Source organism: Trachinotus anak, unplaced genomic scaffold (assembly GCF_046630095.1).
Source record: "Trachinotus anak isolate AG129_WGS33_773 ecotype Australia unplaced genomic scaffold, CSIRO_AGI_Tana_v1 ptg000004l, whole genome shotgun sequence".
NCBI classification, from domain to species: domain Eukaryota; kingdom Metazoa; phylum Chordata; class Actinopteri; order Carangiformes; family Carangidae; genus Trachinotus; species Trachinotus anak.
Genome location: NW_027273855.1, coordinates 4,144,947 through 4,164,614, shown reverse-complemented (window position 1 = coordinate 4,164,614; position 19,668 = coordinate 4,144,947). Strand labels below are relative to the sequence as shown.

The following is a 19,668-nucleotide window of genomic DNA, read 5'->3' as shown; positions in this document are numbered from 1 at the left end:
ATTCTTGTTATTTACCGCAAACATGGAGCCAAGGGCTGGTTTCAGGTGTGAAGCACATCGATCAAACAGGCGGATACAAACTTCCTGGTTCATTTTTTTTCTCTGTTTATTAAAGTGCTCTAGAAAAAAAATAGAAGTCATATTAGAAACATTAACAAACTTACCGATACAAAAGTCAGCGTTAGAGGCTGTCAGAGTTACAAAAGTGAAAAGCACTTTGAGAGAAGAGTTGACAGTGCTTCGTAGAAAAGAGAAGCCAAAGCCTGGGCATGTTGTAGAACTGGTGTTTACTGGGACTAAACAGTTCAGAACATCATCTGAAACAAACCATATGGGTTGGCAATATCTGTTATGACACATGGATTAAAGACCTTCATCTGAAAACTAGACTATTAGACTATAGCTTTGTGTGAGTGTTTGAGTACTTGACTGTACTTCCCCAAGTACTTCTAACCAAGTACAAACTGCTCAAAAATTTAGTTAGAGAATCAAAACTGGTAAAACTTGTCTCCATCAAAAAACAACAAAAAAAACAACTAATGACTGAAGAGCTTATTAATGTAAAAAAGTACCAAATAGATTTATTTTCAGCAATGATACATTGTAAACTGGTTAATAAACATATAGACGTTACAAAATACATCTTCTTCAAGCATCACATGTATGTACATACTCAGAGTTAAAGGAATGATTGCCTTTCAGAGCTCGGTTGGTCCTCTTTCAGAGTTACAACAGGTTGACACCACTGTTCATCTTTTCACCCTGACACATTTTGTTGAGCCAATTCGCAATGTATGTATATAGAGATAGATATATATTAACATCTAGACATTAAATCTGAACAGATATGCAAGGTAGGCCACCTCAAAATATTCAGCAAAGGCTGCACAGTGGCAGACTTGTAGCAAACAGATAAGAAAGGATGCACCAAAGTCTGTAATAATTCAATCCCCCAACACACACACACACACACACACACACACACACACACACAGACCATTAAATCACCTGCAGCCCACAGACATTGGTCTATAAAATCTACACACAGTTCAGCTATGGCTTAAAGGACATTTTAAAAAACAGATGCTAAAAAGACGCTGAAGACATCAGAACTGTCGTCTCTTTGCCTGGAATGAAAATCGCTTGACGTGTCGTCCACCGCAGTCACTACATGACTGCAGGACACAAATACTATGAGACAGACTACATCATTCAATTAGTCAATCGAGTGTCATGTGCTGCAGACAGCAAGGACAACAGTCAACGTGAATATAGTGAAAATCCACAAACAATAAATCTGTGCAAGTGAGTGATTAAAAAAATTACCATGATGTAAACCTTGAAAAATAATATTTCCATACATTAATGATACCAGTGTTTAAGGCACAGTCTGTACAGTTGGGCCACTATTGCCAAGTAGATGTACTGTAAATCTGCTCTTCATCACGATGCACCTACAAGTGGTGTAAAATAACATTTGTCATTTCGTGATGTCATTACATCAGCTTTTCCTGATTTGATAAACAGAAACTGGGAAAGTTTTCTCTGATTTTTTTTTTTAAAGAATTTTCCATAAAAGTGCAACATGGCCTTCAGCTCTACTGAGAAAACTAGTCTTTGTTATTTATAAAGTAGTGGATGTGTCCCTGACACCTGTCTCAAAGATTTTAAAAAAGTGCTACAACAGACTCGATATCACCCGTCAAGAGTATTGCAACAACTGCTAACCACACTGAACTTGCTCATCTCAGTCCAAGATCATCCCAAGTCTTGCTTTTGATTACTAGTCACAGAACTTTTATCTACAAACTGCATTTTGACAAACTGCATTGGACAAAAGGCCAGTTTTCACAGCATACAGGCAGAAAACACACAGGGACAATCCTGGACCAACAGTGAGGCCAAACTCCATTCAAAAATCCACCATTTTAACATGCTTACACATTACAACATGGTATTTTGGGGAATTTTACAGGCTCCTCATTAATGCTGCATATTTATGATGTATAAACTTAGGTAGATAGTTATCCCAGAGTAGCATGAGTGATTTATTTTTATGTAAAATGTTAAGATTTGTTTGCTATGAACTCCCAAAGCGTCCAATATATAGTGAAATAATTTTGTAACTTTGTTTTTGTAAATTTCAACATTTAATTAAATGTTTTCACTTTTTTTGTCATTGTAACAAAGTTTTTTATTTTTCTTCACTCTAGAAGTTTTTATTATTTCACAATTCCCCTTTTTCAAAAGTCTGTTTTTATGTCATATTTGCATTTTTCTTAATCACACTTACTTCAAAATGTTACATTTCAATATAGTCGAGTTGGTGTTTCAGCCAATCACAAGCCTCCAACCTCCCGGCAGAGGCAACAACTGTTAATAGCCAGCAGCTAGGTAATTAGCTCCTGTTGGCCAAAATAAGCAAAGACCACAGTAGATACAACTGTTTCACTCCTCACTGAGCTCTGTGTCTTCGTCCGAGAAATATCTGCAGCAACACAACACAGCCAGATAACTCTGAATGAACCAGACAGCTGCTGCTGCTGCTAACACTGGCTTTTCAGTTTGATGGTGAGTAATAATCTAAGCCTCAGAGCCAAACCTAGCTAGTTAGCCGCTAGGTTGTATTTGTAAATATTTACAACTTTTTTTTTTTTTGTGTATGAAATAAATGAAATTGTGACTCCAAAAAGAATAATGCTGAAAGAACATTTTATAATAAGTTTCTGTAATTTCCTTCTTAAATTATTTCAGTTATTTATATTGCACTCAATTCATTGATATGATTATTTATTTTTAATTGCCTTAGACTTTGGGGTTTCATAGTTTTGCTCTTTTTCTCTCACATGAATTCTGCCAAACTACAACATAGAGGACCACAGTAAATGTTCTGTTTGGCCCAATACTTGTTAATTTACCACAGTATCCTATGAAATCATTTTAATACATATAAACAGCAACATTATGATAATAGCCTTTTTTTGAATTGAGTTTGGTGAGACCTTCTATCCATAAAACGGCACGGAGCACAGTCTAGCTAAAACCAAGACTCTGGAGTCCTGGAGACCTTGGAGAAGACCCTGAAGATCATGGAATTGGCCTCAGAACTCCTCGTCCTCTGAGCTGAGGTAGTTCTGCTTCTTCCTCACGTTCCAGTGCAAACACTGGGCCAGGCTCTCGAACCAGTCGTTGACTGGGTCCCGGAAACAGATGGAGGGAACAGGGAAGCAGGAAGTGGTGATGGTAATACTGAAAAAGGGATGCGAAAAAAGAAAAAGGTTGAAAAGGATTCGTGTTTCAAAGGCCGACAGCCGAACCAGGAAAGAGAAGTACGAGTATTTGCAACTATGTGAACAAAAGAGAAGGTGTTGACATCAGATATAGTAACAAAACTTCCTTCTGAAGCAACACTGGGCGTTGTGAAAGTGAAAAATGCTTTGATAACTCAAACAGAACAAGAAGTGATTATCTTTGGATGCGTTACATAAAGGAAGCAGCAGGATCTGGACCAGGGGACACTCTTGGCCTCAAGCCCATTAAGCAGGTTGATAAGGTTACGTAACAAAGCCTGCGAGTGTTGAGGCAGCTGCTGAGGGAGTTAAACTTATTATCCATTACCAGATCTGTGGGCTCTATTTCCCTTTACTGTATTTACTCTGCTTCAGCCTTATTGTCTGTTGGGCTGACCGACACATATGTGGACTAACCTGTCTCCGTGGCAGATCTCTTGTCTCTTTCTTCCATCAAATGACACCCAGGCTGTGTTTCTGGCGTCACAGGACAGCATTATCTGAAAAACAGGACAAGCAAAAATTCACAGGAGGAAACTGTTTTGTTTGCACAGTGGAGAGGGCTCAGTTCAAATGAGATTTACTAATTCTTCCTACAGTTTGATAAAATAGTGAATACCTGTGTGTTTAGTGTAACTTAAGAAGAATTGTATCACACACACAAAAAAAAAGAAAAAAAGAATTGCATCACTGGCATCTGTCTGCAAACTAAACCACAACAGTGCAAATACCTTGAGCTCCACCCCAGCAGGCACCACAATGGGTCTGAAGGAGAGCGAGTGGGGGCAGATGGGGGTGATCATGATAGCTGGGACGTTGGGATGGATCATGGAAGCTCCTGCTGCCACAGCATACGCAGTACTTCCTGTAGGCGTGGACACTATCACACCTGAGGACACACACAGACACACACACACACAAACTGTATTCAGGAACCAAACTAAAAATTGGCAACGAGGAACTAAAAATTGTTTTTCATTATCAATTCATCTGTTCATTTTTTTTTTTTTTTTCAGGAACAGGTTGTTGAGTTTATAACACCAGGGTTATATTTGGCATTTGACTTGACAAAACTAACTGAATATCAAAAGTGTATTTTTATTTCTGTGATAATTTCTGTGAGTGTTTGAGCACTGATTTAGAGTGACTATAAAAGCTACATAGGTTTTTTATAACAATACTCCTACAGGACTAGAATTATACTACTACATCACATTTTAAGAGAATAGATGAAGTAGTGTTGTCATCTACTTTAACAATTCTTCCCTGGTGATGAGATTAAACCTTTACTCCAGCGGTTCCCAACCTGTGAACTGTGAAGGTATTTCAAGTTGGCTGACAAATCGGTTGCACTGTAACTCCTTTCTCCTGTCACTGTGATTAGCCAATGATCCGGTCAGACCACATCATATACTTGTCAGTCATAGCCATAGCAAAAAATGTAAATGGGCATCCTGTTATCAACAGGAAGAAGTATAAGGAAATAGAGTCAAGAGACAGATGGATGGTGAAATGACATGTGATCTCGCACTTTGAGACAAAAAAAGAAAATTTGAGCTTCCTCTGCTTTCAGGTCAGTCCTGAATGTTTGATCGTTATCATTCAAATGAAAAGGGCTCTGAGGCGACATCATCTGGCCCTGTGTTGTTACTGGGTCGGATGTGGGCCGCCAACATTGTTGAGATTTTCAAATGGGCCGTGAGTTTGAAAAGGTTGGGAACATGCACTGCGGTGACAGGGTGTGTACGGCCATTTAATAATATGTGGAAAGGTTTGCTTGCAAGTAGGTGAATAAATGGACTGTTCAGCTGGATACAACCTGCAGTTCCTCAGGTACATAACAGCATATTTAAGTAGGTCTCACAATCAAAGGTTTGACCACTATTGACTATTTTTATACATGTAAATCTTTTGTATTTTTTAAATATTTTGCTGAGGTATCAAAACAGAATTTTCCTGGTATATATTGTTTATTTAATGAACACAACTAGAAACTTCTGTTCAAAGTGTGCTTCTCTCTGGGAGGTGAAGGCCAGCCAGAGGTGCAGAGACTAAACTTTGCCCTGTCTACATGTATCCCTATCTTGTTGGAGCTGTCGGACAGATTTTCTGTTAAATACCGCTCTCTCCTGGAAATGAAAGTGCATGCTCTATACTGATGTGATTTATGATTCAGCACTCTCTGACTCTGGACACGATAAAAAGCAGTGGTCTGGTACATGTAAGTATTTACTGTTTCCCACACCGCTGAACAGAAACGCAGATCGTCTGCCCACTCACCGTCTCCCTGCACTGTGGTAATGAGGTGTCCGTCCAGGAAGAGGTCGACATTGGAGAGATAGGAGGAGGGCCCTCTGTCCACCACCACCTCGTTCAGTACCTGAAAACATACCCAGAGGGGAAACTCGTCACGTGTTAACCTCTGTGACTACGTTACTTCAAAACATGTCACTGACACCTGACACAAACTGCGGTATGCACAGGTTTAGCCACATTACTCGTGCAGCCATGACAGAGCTGAGACCTGTAATTACACGTACACAGAAAGAAAAAAACAAAGACCGAAAGCCTGAAAACATGCTTCAGGTCACAACTGAAAACATGGCAGAAACACGTCGTTCCTTCTCTCCTGAAGATTTGTGCCAGTAAAAAAAAAAAAAAAAAAAAAAACAGTTGACAAAGAAAACAGAGCTCATACCTGCACTCAGACACACATGTTACAGAGCTACAGACATTGTTTGCTCATGCGAGTCTTGAACAACGACTTTAAACCCCCCCCACAGGCATCAGGGCAGAGACAGCTGAGTCATTATGACGACATCACATGGCTGAGCTGTTTCGGTGTTGACATATTGTTGACATTTGCCCCTTGTTTTGGAGTAGTCACAGCAAATATTCATGCATTTATATTTGAACTGTTGTTGTTAATGATGATCTACCCTGGACCACTTAAGTTTTTTGCTTGAGCCTCGGCAGAACCAGAGCCAATCATCTTCCAGGGTTGTCAAGGGAAGAGACATTAAATCTTCTTGCCCATACATGCAAGGAGAGTGTGAATGTTAATGTTGGCAAAGGTACTGGGTTAAGGTGCAAGTACTACCTGATACTGCACGACTTTGCGGCTACTTTCGATGTCCCCGTTGGTCAGGATGATACCCTTTTCATCCACCCTGGCCTTCTTCTCCCAGTTCTCCTTTAGCACCCGGACTTTCAAGCGACTTCGCAGGACGATAGCAGCATTGCCTATAAACAATGCACATGAAAATATTTGTAGTACATGTATAATATATCCTTTCTCCAGCGCACAACATGTGCTTTGCAAACCGAACCAGAGTGTTTATGGCGTAGAAAGACCAAGGCTGAGAAACAGATTAGAGAACATTCAGTACCTTCAATGATTTGGGTGACCTGAGACTTGTACGTGTCAAATTTGAAAGGTGTCAGGAAGCCCAGAGAGCCCAGGTGGAAGGCCATAACTGGTGGAACGCTCTCCTGCAAGAAAAACAAAGGAAGGAGAGGACTGTTACATCTCAACAGTAAATGTACAAACCCACAAAGGGTGGTTTTTAAAGCGACGGTCGCTGAATACCTGGAAGAGCGAAGATGCATACAGCAAAGTCCCATCTCCACCAAGACAGATGATGAAGTCGACACAGTTTGAGATGTCGTCAAGATCTAAAAAACACCAAGACAATCAACCATATAAATATCTTTCATAAAACCACAAGTGATCTCTTCATTTATAGAGTCCTTAGCAATGACAACAAAGATGGCTGCCTGATTTTCATACCTTCTCTGAAAGTGCAGAATTTCTTGGTTATGGCCCCAAAGTTTTCATCTGCTGAAATGGCTGGGTCTTCCAGAACTTTTTTTTCCACGTAAACAATCAAGTTTTTCACCTACAGCAACACAGAAGGACACAATTATAGCAACAGCCACTGCATCTAAAAGTGTTCACTTCACTAACAATCTCCTCAACCCACTATTTTCATATTTAGCACTATATATATATATATATATATATATATATATATATATATATATATATATGGGTTCAGTATGACCGTGTTCAGGAGATGTGCTCATTTGAAAACAGAAAGTTTGCCCTGATTACATCATTAGCTTGATCCCTCTCCAGCTTCCCACCCACAAACACTGCCACTTATGTTGATTGTTAAAAGGCTCCCCCGTCAGTACGTGGTCGTACCTCGGTGAGAAATGTGCACAGCTCTTTGAAGGGCTGAAGCAGACTGGCATCTCGGATCTTCTTGATGACAAGGACACTTTTTGGTGGCTTGTTCCACGTCAGTCTCTGGCTGGCGGGGTCCTGAATGTGCCTGAACACAAGAACACAACTTTCACCTCAGGAGGGAAAAACAGTAAAGGATTCCTCAGGAAAAAAAAACACACATCACAATAAGATCTGACAAGAGCTCCAACCCGGGCATTAAGCGTCAGATCTTAGCTGATGTAACAGCTGTTAACTAACTGAAGCATTGTACTGTTTATCATAACCAGGACTGCTTAGTACATATCCAATTAGAGACAGCGGCTTAAAGTCTAGCTCTGTTACCACATACTGTGCTTTACTGTACTGCTAACCCCCCCTGAGTCGTCTGCAGTGCCATCACCTCAACTCAACCCATGACAGAGACTATGGGATATTATTAGCACAATGCAAGATATGAGAGAGCCAACGTGCATTCTGGGATGGAAAGCAAGGATCCAAAGGTTCTCAGTAAAAACACAATATGAAAAAAAACTAAAGTAGCCGGAGACGTCCTCACAGGATGAACACCAATCCAATCATAAGGAAAAATAGGAAAATTGGAAATTACAAAAAAGGTCCAAGTCCAGGATTATTAAACCACACCACAGTCTGTTGACTTGAGTTAGTTATGGTTCTGTCATACACAGTGTTAGGAAGTTACTGATTGTACAACAGGCTGCAGCCTCCTTCTCATACAAGGGTTTATTTGTGTGATATGATTATTGATTTGAAGCAGCCATTTTCCAAATAAACAGAAGTGAGCATTCATACATTTCTGTACCGGCTGAATGTCAGCATTGGCTACTGCATGTGTGACACGATAATATAGCAATAATGATGAAAAGATTAGTGTAGATTTGAAGAAATATGTCACAGGCGAGTTGCTGGTTCGACTCCTGTCCGGCCCGACCCTTTGCTGCATGTCACCCCCCCCACCTCTCCCTGTCACTCTACACTGTCCCATCTAATAAAGGCACAAATGCCCAAAAAATAACTTAAAAAAAAAAGAAAAAGAAAAAGACAAACACTGTCTTCGTCACTTGAGAATACATCATGGATTTCCAAACACTGTGTTGATACTTAAGAAACCTCCTAATCTACTACATCGACTCGGCTCATTACTCCCTATACAGACACTCTATTAAGTGTCTCACTGGAGTCAAAGGATCAATACATAATCTATACTTGCACACACGGCTGTTGGGACACAGGCTGCCCACATAGCCAAACGCTCTCAGCGCTGTACGTCACAGCTACTTTCTCTGCTTTAAATAGCCTGTGAATTAGCAACAGTGCCACAATATGACATTTATGGCTATCACACGTGGAGAATGGCAGTTTCAAGCCTGGTTAAAAGCAGCTGTATCAATCAGTGGACGCCACTGAGACGAAATCGGAGAATGAGGAGACGATTCCTAATTTGCATTTGTTCCAGGAAACAAATAAAACAAAGGAGAGCAATTCAACATGTCAATTAACAGCACAATGTGTTGAGAACTGGGGGGGGGATTATACTCATCATGTGAAGTTGAAGGTTTATGAAGCTAAATGAAAACTGAGAGGTCTTACACAACACATATTATAACAGCCCATGCATTCATTATTGAAGGGCCGGTTGAGCATCAGTTATTTTTTCTTCTGGCAGAACTCTATCTCAACATGTTGTTTTGCTGTCTGAACAAATCTTACTAACCCGAATCTTAAGAGACTCACCAGTGTGAACATTTTGCTCCACAAGTGCTGCATTCACGTCAAGTCGGTTTTACTGCCAATACAAGCTGCTCCTGCTCCATGATATGATTAACGAGTCGTTTTTTGTGCCCTGTGACATTTCTTCCTGCCGTGACAGATCGCCATGGCAATCATTCTACTATTGTTGTTAAGTCCAAGATAAATACTAAAATTATCAGACAATCTCACAATCGAACATAGCTGTGTGAAAGTCAGTGCGACTGCTTGGAAGTTGCAGCAACAGGAAATAATCCTGCTCTCTCACCTCTGATATGACACCTGCCATAATGACATGAGACTCTGCAGGGTTTGAAATAAAAACCTGCAGAGTCCCGAACATCCTCTGTGACTAGCGATTCAGATAAACACCACACACACATACAAAACGCTTCAGTCCCGGCAAACAAATAACACAAGAAAGCTGCATCATTAGAACATATCCTGTTCCTGTTTTTAGTCCGCTCAGAAAGACTAAACTTTGCAATCAAACACAGAAACACCACAAACTAAAGCTTTAAAATTGCCACAGATGATTTGCAAAAGCTGTAATTACCAGAATCAGATTGTATTGTATGTGGAGGTTCTTGTGTCCATCCCTGTGGCAACAAAACTTTTTTTTAAAACTACCACAGTCGGAGGCAAACACCCAAATATAGTTAAACATTTCCTAAATGAAGTGAACCTGAATGCCTCAAACACGGACAAGTACAAAGGGAAAACTGAAACTGTGCAAGGCCGAGTTTCACACACAAATACAGCACACAAAGCAAAAACTTCATTAGCATTTGAAACGGTGTTGAGCTGTGATCTATTCATCAACATGTTTTCTCCTCTGACCACCTCAAAGCATCCACACCCTGACCTTCTGCTTTCATCCAACCACCCCGCTCTGTCCAAATCACAGGGCCGCGCTGCGACCACAGCCTGTATGTGATAACACGCAAACACTGCCACTGCTCAAGTGTTACAACTACCACTCAATATGGTACAAATAAAACTTCATATGTAATATATATATATATGTATTTTTTAAATCCTCCACACTCCACCCCTGCAAACTGACAACATGTTTGTTAACCATCTTTAAAAAATAAAGGAAAACATTATCCTCTACTCTGTCCAAACGTTTGAAGCATAACTCTGGCGTGACATCAATATTACGATTAGCTCACTGCAGTGAAGCCCTCTGAACATCTGGTTGGCAGTAATTCATGCACTGCCTGCTGGTGCCAGTTAATATTTCACCTACCAAAACATGTTCTCTCTGCTGAGAAAGAGATGGGAAAGATGCTAGACTCTGCGACTCTCACCATTTCCACACTTTGTTCTCGTTTTGGTTCCCCGGTGTGTCCTGCAGCACGCACTGGTTGAACTTCATGACTGTACACATGAAACAAGGATGCTGCTTCGGGTCGACTCAGCTGGAGAACGGAGCTCTGTCCAGGTGGCCCGTTCTGGCAAAACAGCTCATTCTGTCTTTAACAACTTCCTCGAATGCTACACATTGTTAGAGCGGCTGCAGCGGCTGAGTCTGTTGGCGTCTTGCAGTCAAGCTGTGAGTCAGCCACCGACTGTCTGAGAGGCTGAGTGAGGCTGAGAGTCTCTCCATGCACTGTGGTCACGCTCTGGTATCAGCTACCAACCCCTCCAGCTGGATTCACTGTGCCTATATCTGTTCCAGGGAGGACTTAACACTAAACCTTCCTGGTGCATTCTGCTGCTGAATTAAAGCTCTCACTCATCTTAAGGTTGACTTCATCTCAGACCCCGCCCACTCTGCTGAGCTGAACACGCCCCATTTCAGGGAAGGGCTTTCCTTGTTGTACAGGTGTGTTGTACTGAAACACACTGAAAGACACTGCTGCTCCTAAACTAGTATGTCCACTGTGATGGCAGCTTTTACAGCTCGGTGAGCTGAGTGTTGTTCCACAATTATTCTTTCTCTGGGGCGATTTTAAGTTGGAGATCTTCCAGCTTCAGGACAATAGTGGATGATACTAAGAATAATAAACTCAATTAAACACCATCAAAACTAAATACATGGATAAGCTACTGGATGATTTGAATTTCCCTATATGGATCAATAAAGTGTCTTTTTATATGAAACTTTGCCTCACATGACTAATAAACTGACCCGCCCTTCATGTTATATTTTGACCAGTTTTCAGGAAGAAACAATATGGTCTGGTGACATGCAGGAGGGGGAAGTCCAGGGTGAAATATATCAACAGGGCTACGTGGGTAAATGATGTAACTATGTATTACGGGAATACAACAGGATGTACTTGAGCTTCCTAATGTCCCATTACAGCCAACATCATGAGTTGAACATAACCAGTTCCAGTTAGTGGCAGTATTCATCTTTATCTAAAGAACTAAAGACATAATAGTTGAATGAAGTCATCCTCAGTATAAAAGGTACAGTGGAACTTTCACACACTGTATCATTGTAGTAAAATGTACCACACAATAATACACGGGGTGTAGTATTCAAACACAGTTCACGTCTCCTAGAAAAAACTGCTCTCCACTGATGTGTTTACATGACACTGTGTTCTTCTCACATTCAGGAACCAGAGATTTAGTACCTTGAACAACGAACAGCTGCTGGCTCAGCAAACACTGAAACATGACATGCATTGCTTTTTCTTCTCACCAAGCAATTTTATGTCTTCCAACATACTGTCACACACAGAAAGGCTGTACTTTATAGTAGCTGCTCTTACGCTACTTTAAACAGGTCACACTACAAAGACAAAACAACAATTTGGGAGGGATTAGCATTTAAAGTTGAACATGTGCAGAAAAGTGGAAACAATGGCAGAGGTTTTCTTTTACGGGGTGAAGGTTTTTTAACTTTCAAATGCACAGGTCCAGATTTAATAAATGTTCCTCGTGTAACTGGCTTTAGTTTAAATCTTGTAAGAAGCAGCCTCTTTTTGTTTAATCATCAAATGATCTGGTGACACAGTAGGAAATTCATGATAGACAGAAGATATTCAGTAAGTTCTTTGGCTTGACTCTGGTTCACATGGGCGCAATGTGATGTGGGTGTTCTGTGTACAGTATATCATAACACACTGCTACTTGTGGTATGTTCTCATGTGGACTGACACCTCTGGCTTGACAACAGCTGGCAGAGAAGAGCAAATGAAAAAGACTGACTGTGGGACACAGCGTACTGACATGGATGTCTCATTGGCTCATTGTTGTGTTTTGTTTCAGGGTGTGTTTCGAGCGTCAGGGAACAAAGTAATGGGTGGAATTTCTCTCTGTAGTTGAACAGTAAATGTTTTCCAACAATTAACACCAAAAGCAAAAAAAACACACAAAAAAAAACAAGCTGGTTGTGCCTCCTATCGACACTGAGCAGTATCACAACCACACCCGTCCACAGAGTGAATGAAGAGTCCTGTGTCAGTTTCCAGTCTGGAAGCTACTTTACCTTGATACTTGGTGCTGCCACCTTTTTTATTGTTTCATGGACTAAAATAAGAGGCCTATTATTTATATAATTTCTCTGTGGAACTGGGTCCTTCCGTCAGTACCACAGCCTCACCTTTATTTTGAAATAAAGGTGGCCTAGTTTTGCTACTTTTAACCTGTCTATCAGCTTTGAGGAAGCTAATCCTTCCATCGATTCCTGCCGCCTAAAAACAAACATTGCTGGGAGCCACTTATGTGACTGTGGGAGTCAAAAGGTCAGCAGTCAGACCAGGCTCTGACGGAGTTGCTCTTATCTTGGATTCATTATGTAGATCTACGCAGCAGTTTCAGCAGGTGGACACAACATATTCACATGGACTGCTCTTATCTATAACACGATCCTGTGCAACAGCCCTGCAACAATTAAACACATATGTATCTTCAGCCTGGTAATCTGCCAGAAAGGTGCTGATAAAATTATCTAGTAACTTAGCTACAGGCTTACAAATGTATGAAGTGAACCTGCTCCTATCTTACACAGTCTCAAATAAAACGTAATGATATTAGATTGATGAAGGCAGTGTGTAAAAAGGGCTATTGTACTGGATTACTTTATATTAGATCTGAAAGTACAAGTCAGACATTTAATCATTCAATTAATCAGTCACTTTAAAGTCTCTTTTCAAGCAAAAACACTCAACACACTATAATTCCAGCTCCTCAAATATTCACAGGATGACGTTCTGGAAAATAATGAAGATTTTACGCTTCAATGTCTTTGGGTTTTTTGGACTGAGGGTCAAACAAAACAAGCAATTTGATGGCGTCAAATGGGGCTTTCAGAAGCTGTGGTAAGGGATATAAAAAGCAAAACAAAAAAATACACTTTTTAAACCGAACAACTTGATGAGAAAATAGTCATCAGATTAATCAATAATGACATAATTGTTCGGTCATACTATTTTGTCAAAATGTGTATGCAACTTCACGCTAGTTTAACATTCATGCACAATTGTGAGGACATCAATCAAAAAGTTAATTGTTAGAACGAATGCATGTTGTTTTTCCAAGGAAAGTATATATGTAACACAAACACACACTCTTGTGACAGCAGTCAGAAAACCAGATATATTGCAGAGACACACTCTTCATGTTTTTCCAGCTCATCGGATTTAAACAGAGCATCAACAACGACCCGACCAACAGCCTTCATTTAAAGGTCCTTTCATCAGATGAACAGTGTAGGAACTGTAGGACTTTTTATACATAGTTGTCCAATTTTAGGCAAGTTAAGATAAAGTCCTATTTATTATCTAGTTGCAGACCCAGAGCCTGAAGTCTCCAGCACTTAGACATTAGCAGCGCTTTGTATCCTCTCTGGTCATACTCGGTCAAGCCTGTACTACAGACATTTGTATCTTTTGGAGAAAATTCAGTAAGATACTTGAGTTTTGGTAACAAAAACAAATTATTTGGCACTTTGGTATTTTTTATCACTTTACTTTGAGACTCATGAACATATTTTTTTTAATCACAAAAAAACCAAAGAAAAACACAAGACATGACTCTGAGCAGGCATTTTGATTTTCGGGGCAGGAGACACATTTCAGTTGCTACCAAAAAAAGGTTCATTATGCATTTCCACAGATTTTCAGGCTGTCAGCCTGGTCTTCATCAAGTCAAACTCATTCTCATTTTGACTGAAGTCAGGTGACTTTATCAGTCAGAAACCTGATGATTGTTCTGCTGCACTCCTTGCCTCAAAGTCATTATTTCATCAAACGGCGCCTTGAACCCAACGTGCTGTGGTAGAACGAGTCACTGCCCTAACACGTCTTCACTTCATGATCACAAGTAGGAGGGCGTGCCATTCAAGTTAAAAATACATATATCAATTACAGCAGATGCAGTCATGTGATGTTTGAGCCGACTCATATTAGCATGCAGCCTTTGGCAGGTGCATCATTACAACCTACCAAGCACTGTTTAAACCTGAACTGCCCAAGGTTTGTACAGGTAACAAATCTATGATGCTACACCGGTGATAGTATGGTAGTGAGTAATATCTGTTGTAGCCATAAAGTACTTCCTTGGTTCCAGTATTTCCTTTTAAATAATGAAACAAGCAGTTAAAGAGTAGAATACGTGACGCCACCATACAAAGCGCAATACTTTCTTTTTCTTAACTTTAACCTTACATAAGAGGATATTAGTAAATTTAAGTGGAAGGCAGAGCTCTTCTCATAAATAAACCCTATCTGGAGGAAGTTCACCACTTACTGTAGATCAATAAACTGTATTCAGCAGTTACACAGTAAATACTCAGACATTATTACATTATTACCTCCGATCAGAAACAGAAAGTGGTGTCATTCAGCCCCAGGCTCAGCTGTACCGTCTGTTTACACAAGAAGAATAAGTTCATCGTTTTGTAGACTAAAGTTCACAAAGGGTTTTGATGCTTCCTGGCTGAGCTTTGCAAACTCCTTAATGACCAATAAGATCTAAAAGCAACAACAAAGGCTTTCGTTTGGTGTTGCAGAGGCTAAACTCTGACTCCTGTGTACATTGAGTCATGAAAGAAAACAGGGGAAGAAACAACACAAACAAAAAAAAAAAACTCCTTATGGTGCAGAAACCAATTTACTTTGTGCTACTTACATTACTGCGTGTGGGTTCTGAAGCATGCACGCCTTTGGGCCGAATGTGGTCACAGGGCTTGGTCCATGAAGTGACTGAGTCCTCCTGAAAGAGATGATGACAAGACAAGCATTCAGGTTTAAATTAGGGAAGCTGCTGGACAAGTATGAAAATGAAGACCTCCGTGATTTGTTTAAGAAAAACTTAATGTGCTTTAAAGTCCAAGCTATTTTTACACTGAAATAAAGAAGCGAAAGTTTCCTTTTATTTCAGGTGCAATATGTGAGATTACCATGCCATGCAACCTCCTCCACTGAATTCACAGGAAACTAAGCTGAGCTCAAGAACGGTCAATGCTGTGCATCCTCGGCTGCTGATGGAGGTCTGTAAAATTCCTCCATTACTAGATGAGTCTTTAAGTTTCTGATTGAATGAATTTCATTTTCATTTCTCCGTTTTAAAGAAAAAAGAGAAGTGAGGAGAAAGTGATCGAGACATGTACAATTAGAGCCCGAGTCTGAGCATTCGCACAATTTCATTAATTATCAGCTGATATCAGATGAATACACACACACTGTTGATTTGTGTGGTCGCCCAGCTGTAACAAACCACTAGCATATCTGATGTTTTACCTAACACTTGACAGACTGTGCAGCCCTCTGTGACCTTTCAATGAGTCTGGTGCCACATACTGTTAGACTGTGTTTCACAATTGCTGGCAAGTGGTAATAATGAGTTGTGAAACACTTGAAAACCAAACACTTCTATCTCTCCTACCTGCAGTACAAATGTGGAATCAGTAAATGATTAAATAAAGCTCAACAGCTTTAATAACCATTAACATGATCACATCAGATGTGTTCATTTACTGTGGAGTTCATGTCCACAGAACGGCTGCTTTCTGATCAGTGATTTTCATCTGTGGGGGAAAACAAGATAGTCGCCACCAACTACAGAAGCTTTCCACGCCGCGTCACATCACTCGGGCAACAAATCCTCTTAACGGTCTGATTCTGCAAACTCACCATCTGCTGTTTACTGCTCCTTAAAGCTGCATTCATCAATATTTTCATATTAACACTGAGCAAAATGGATGTGTGTAATGTGACAGGTGCTGCTCATAGAGACCAAACCAACAGAAGATTGTCACCAGTGCCGCACTGTTTTTCAGCCTTTTCAAGCTCATTGTTTTGGTATTAGTCAGGAGGACGGAAACATAAATGCAATGGGTTGATGATGACTGTAGGCAACTGTGTGCTAACACTTCGGTTATAAGGTAGGTCTGTGCTGTGTGTCTGTCAGCTTGTGTCACTGTTCCTCTGCCCTCCAGTGGACAAAAGTTTATTGAATGCAGCTTTAAGATTCACCAACTCAGCAAAGGCACAAAACAAGATGAGAGAAATAAGCTGGGAAACTCCGACACTGCAGCACATGAAGAAATACTTTTCACAGCTGATAATTAAACAAGCAGACTGTCCAATAAACTACCATGTAATTTCTAATTTCAAACATTGGGTCAGAAATTTTACTTTTCACCCAGAGGGACATTTTAGTTTTTTCATTATTGTTAGTCTACACATTTAATCACATGACAGTAAACCATCAAATATCATATTATTAAAAAGCTAGTGATGAACTGTGAAATCAGAGAAATCAACTTCCACCAGTATCACCAATACTTAGAGATTATTAAAATTATTTAACCATATTCAAACTCCAAACTCCAAATATTAATTAATCAGCTTGTCTTAGTCTCTGACTTTGTGTCAGGCTTTTAGCCAGATCAGATCTGAAGGACCAGGGAACCCACTTCCCTCATGTCTAGTTTTATGAGTCACTGCCCTGTAACCACAAAGTAACTCAAGACACTTCTTCCTATTCTAATTTCTTGACAGTGGTTTGTTTACCTAAACTTAACACAACACTTTTCTTTCAAATGTCACAAAAATGAGAAGTGGTATTGACAAATTAGGAAAAACTGTGTTAGTGGGAGGGTGTTTCAACATCTTGGACAAGTTTCTCCGGGTGACTGTTTATTTCCTCATTTCCACCTCAATAATGAAACAGTCCAGATTGGTGCTTTTAAGGACGTTGTTAAATTAGGCCCCAGTCTTTTCACTTCTCTTTGTAAGAAACTTCATTACTATTGCTGAAACGTGCAAACAGAATCCCTGCAGCACCCACAGTAAACAAACATTTCAGCTTTCAAGGATTCTGTTTCCTTCATGTCATTTCTGTGATGGATGGTGTTGGTGGGGAGGGGCTGTACACACATGTACATTACACAAATGTCTGAAGTGGTGCAACACAGCTCATGTCACAAAGGTGCTTCAAGCATTTCTCAAGCAGCCAACCAGGCACACCTAGACGTGTTCTTTCAGTTTGAACAGGCGAACAAATGTTGGTGTCAGGCCACTAAAATGTCACTCACATCTGGGATTTTGTCAAGTAACCCTTCAGGCAACACATAATATAGAACAGATATGACAAAGTGGATTGGATCCTGAACAATAATACTCAAATTCAAGACATGTTTGCTTTAATACTAGTTCAAAGAAGTGTCACAATCCCTAATTATCAAAGGAAACTCCTGTTTACACTACTTTGGCCAGAATACAAGTCGGTTTTAGTACGGTCTATGAAAGGATGGAAACATTAATATGTTGTTATCAAGTAATAAAATTCTTCCGACCTTTAACAGCACACATAATAACAGGTTTGTCAACATCCCCTCTTTAACATCTACCTGTACTCAGAGGAGCTGCTGGCGGAAGAGGTGCTTAGACTGCGGGCCTTCCTGTTGCGTCTAGCCAGCCTGCGACCAGCGACCTCCCCTCCATCACAGGTGGAGCAGCAGTATGGGGCAGCTTCCACTTGCACCTCCTCTCCACCATCCATCTCAGACAGCCAGGCTGCAAGTAAATCGAGAGGGCACATCAATCATTCATGAAGCCCGAGTTAAATGGGAACAGGCTAACAATCATTACTTAATTTAGTTACACAAATAGACAGCCCTGATCCAATCTGCTTTGCATGGAGGAAAAGCTGTTCCGAAGTCCGTTGGAAAAAATGGGAATGTAATTGATGCTTCATAGACGCAGACACCTAACAGAACCTTATCTCACATTTACTACACATTAATACACAAGAATCAGCCTATAATTCGGCACTCGTGAAATCCACGAAGTCGCACATATTTATGCATATTTTCCCGTTTTACTATCCATTTAATGCCTTCGACAAATTACAGAAATACAGTGCTGTTCGGTTTAAACATTTCAACAAGTGTTTATCAATATGAAATGAAGTGCTACCGAAATTTCTGAAAAAACTCTTGAGTTAAGTAAGCTTAAGTGTGAAGTAGCACATTAGTGGTGGTTTTTGTTTTGTTTTTGACTAATGTCAGATTACACACATTAAGGTTTACACGAGTTTCCTCATGTGACCGTAGCCCAACTAGCTGGATGAATAACAAGCTACAACCTAGCTACATCGTTTAATAATCAGGTTACGGCTAAGCGAAGCTAGCATCCCTAAGCTACATAGCGTTGTTAAAGTCTGAATTTCTCAAAAGTCAAATAATTATTGCGAAACGTCAGCTACAGCCAGACTCCCGCGGACAAACGGTTGTTGAGGGATGAATGGCGCCGGACACAGATGGCAGAATATCCACACTGAGCTAACTAATGCCGTGAAGCTAGTTAGCAAGCAGAGCTAGTAGTTAGTCATGTTCGGCCCAAAATGTGCATATCATTCAACAATGAGTGTTACCTACAACGTTACAAGGGACGACACGGATCTGAAGCGCAGAAAACTGCCGTGGGATCAGTGCCTCGCCATCAATTCATGAGATAATAACGTTACACCATCTCACTTTCCAGGAGAGCTGTCAACAGTCAGCTCATCACTTCCTGACACGAACCGACCAATCACAGGCTCTCTGCTCGCTGACGTCATGTTGGACGACTCCACCAAACTGACCAAAACAACTAAAACTTTTAAAACAAGTTGAAGACTAGTTCAGGATTATCTTAGAGGCTGAAACAAGTGTGTCATTACATTTTAATAAAGACATTACACCGTACAAGCGTACGTTGTGAACCTGCATTTGAATTGAATCAGTTATAAACGTGCAGCTGCTACATGAATTAAGTGGTTATCCACTATATTAATTGGTTTACAATCATTATTATCAACAGTTTACTGTTTTTGAATAACTAATAAATGTTTTTTTAATATTAGGTTGTGATATAAACTTTACGTGGATTTATAACTGAATCCACTTGTGCACTGTTTATTTTTTTAGTAGAA

At 40.2% G+C, this 19,668-nt stretch overlaps 1 protein-coding gene across 3 annotated transcripts; it reads right to left on the bottom strand.

Annotated features, from left to right (window-relative positions):
• Nucleotides 1-544: 544 nt before the first annotated feature.
• On the bottom strand, nucleotides 545-19,277 carry nadka (NAD kinase a). Of its 3 annotated transcripts, none has more exons than XM_071475321.1 (12): nucleotides 19,133-19,277; nucleotides 18,104-18,269; nucleotides 15,379-15,462; nucleotides 7,498-7,627; nucleotides 7,081-7,189; nucleotides 6,880-6,965; nucleotides 6,680-6,782; nucleotides 6,391-6,533; nucleotides 5,571-5,670; nucleotides 4,022-4,179; nucleotides 3,708-3,790; nucleotides 545-3,249 (listed from the first exon to the last, which is right to left on the bottom strand). In XM_071475321.1, exons 2-12 carry the CDS (start codon nucleotides 18,253-18,255, stop codon nucleotides 3,102-3,104), a joined length of 1,296 nt encoding a protein of 431 aa, XP_071331422.1. In that variant the 5' UTR covers nucleotides 18,256-18,269; nucleotides 19,133-19,277; the 3' UTR covers nucleotides 545-3,101. The 3 variants fall into 3 exon arrangements, with proteins under 3 accessions (XP_071331422.1, XP_071331424.1, XP_071331423.1); XM_071475322.1 differs by having other exon boundaries at nucleotides 2,963-3,249; nucleotides 19,129-19,266; XM_071475323.1 differs by lacking the exons at nucleotides 15,379-15,462; nucleotides 18,104-18,269; nucleotides 19,133-19,277 and adding an exon at nucleotides 10,602-11,010 and having other exon boundaries at nucleotides 2,191-3,249.
• Nucleotides 19,278-19,668: the final 391 nt, after the last annotated feature.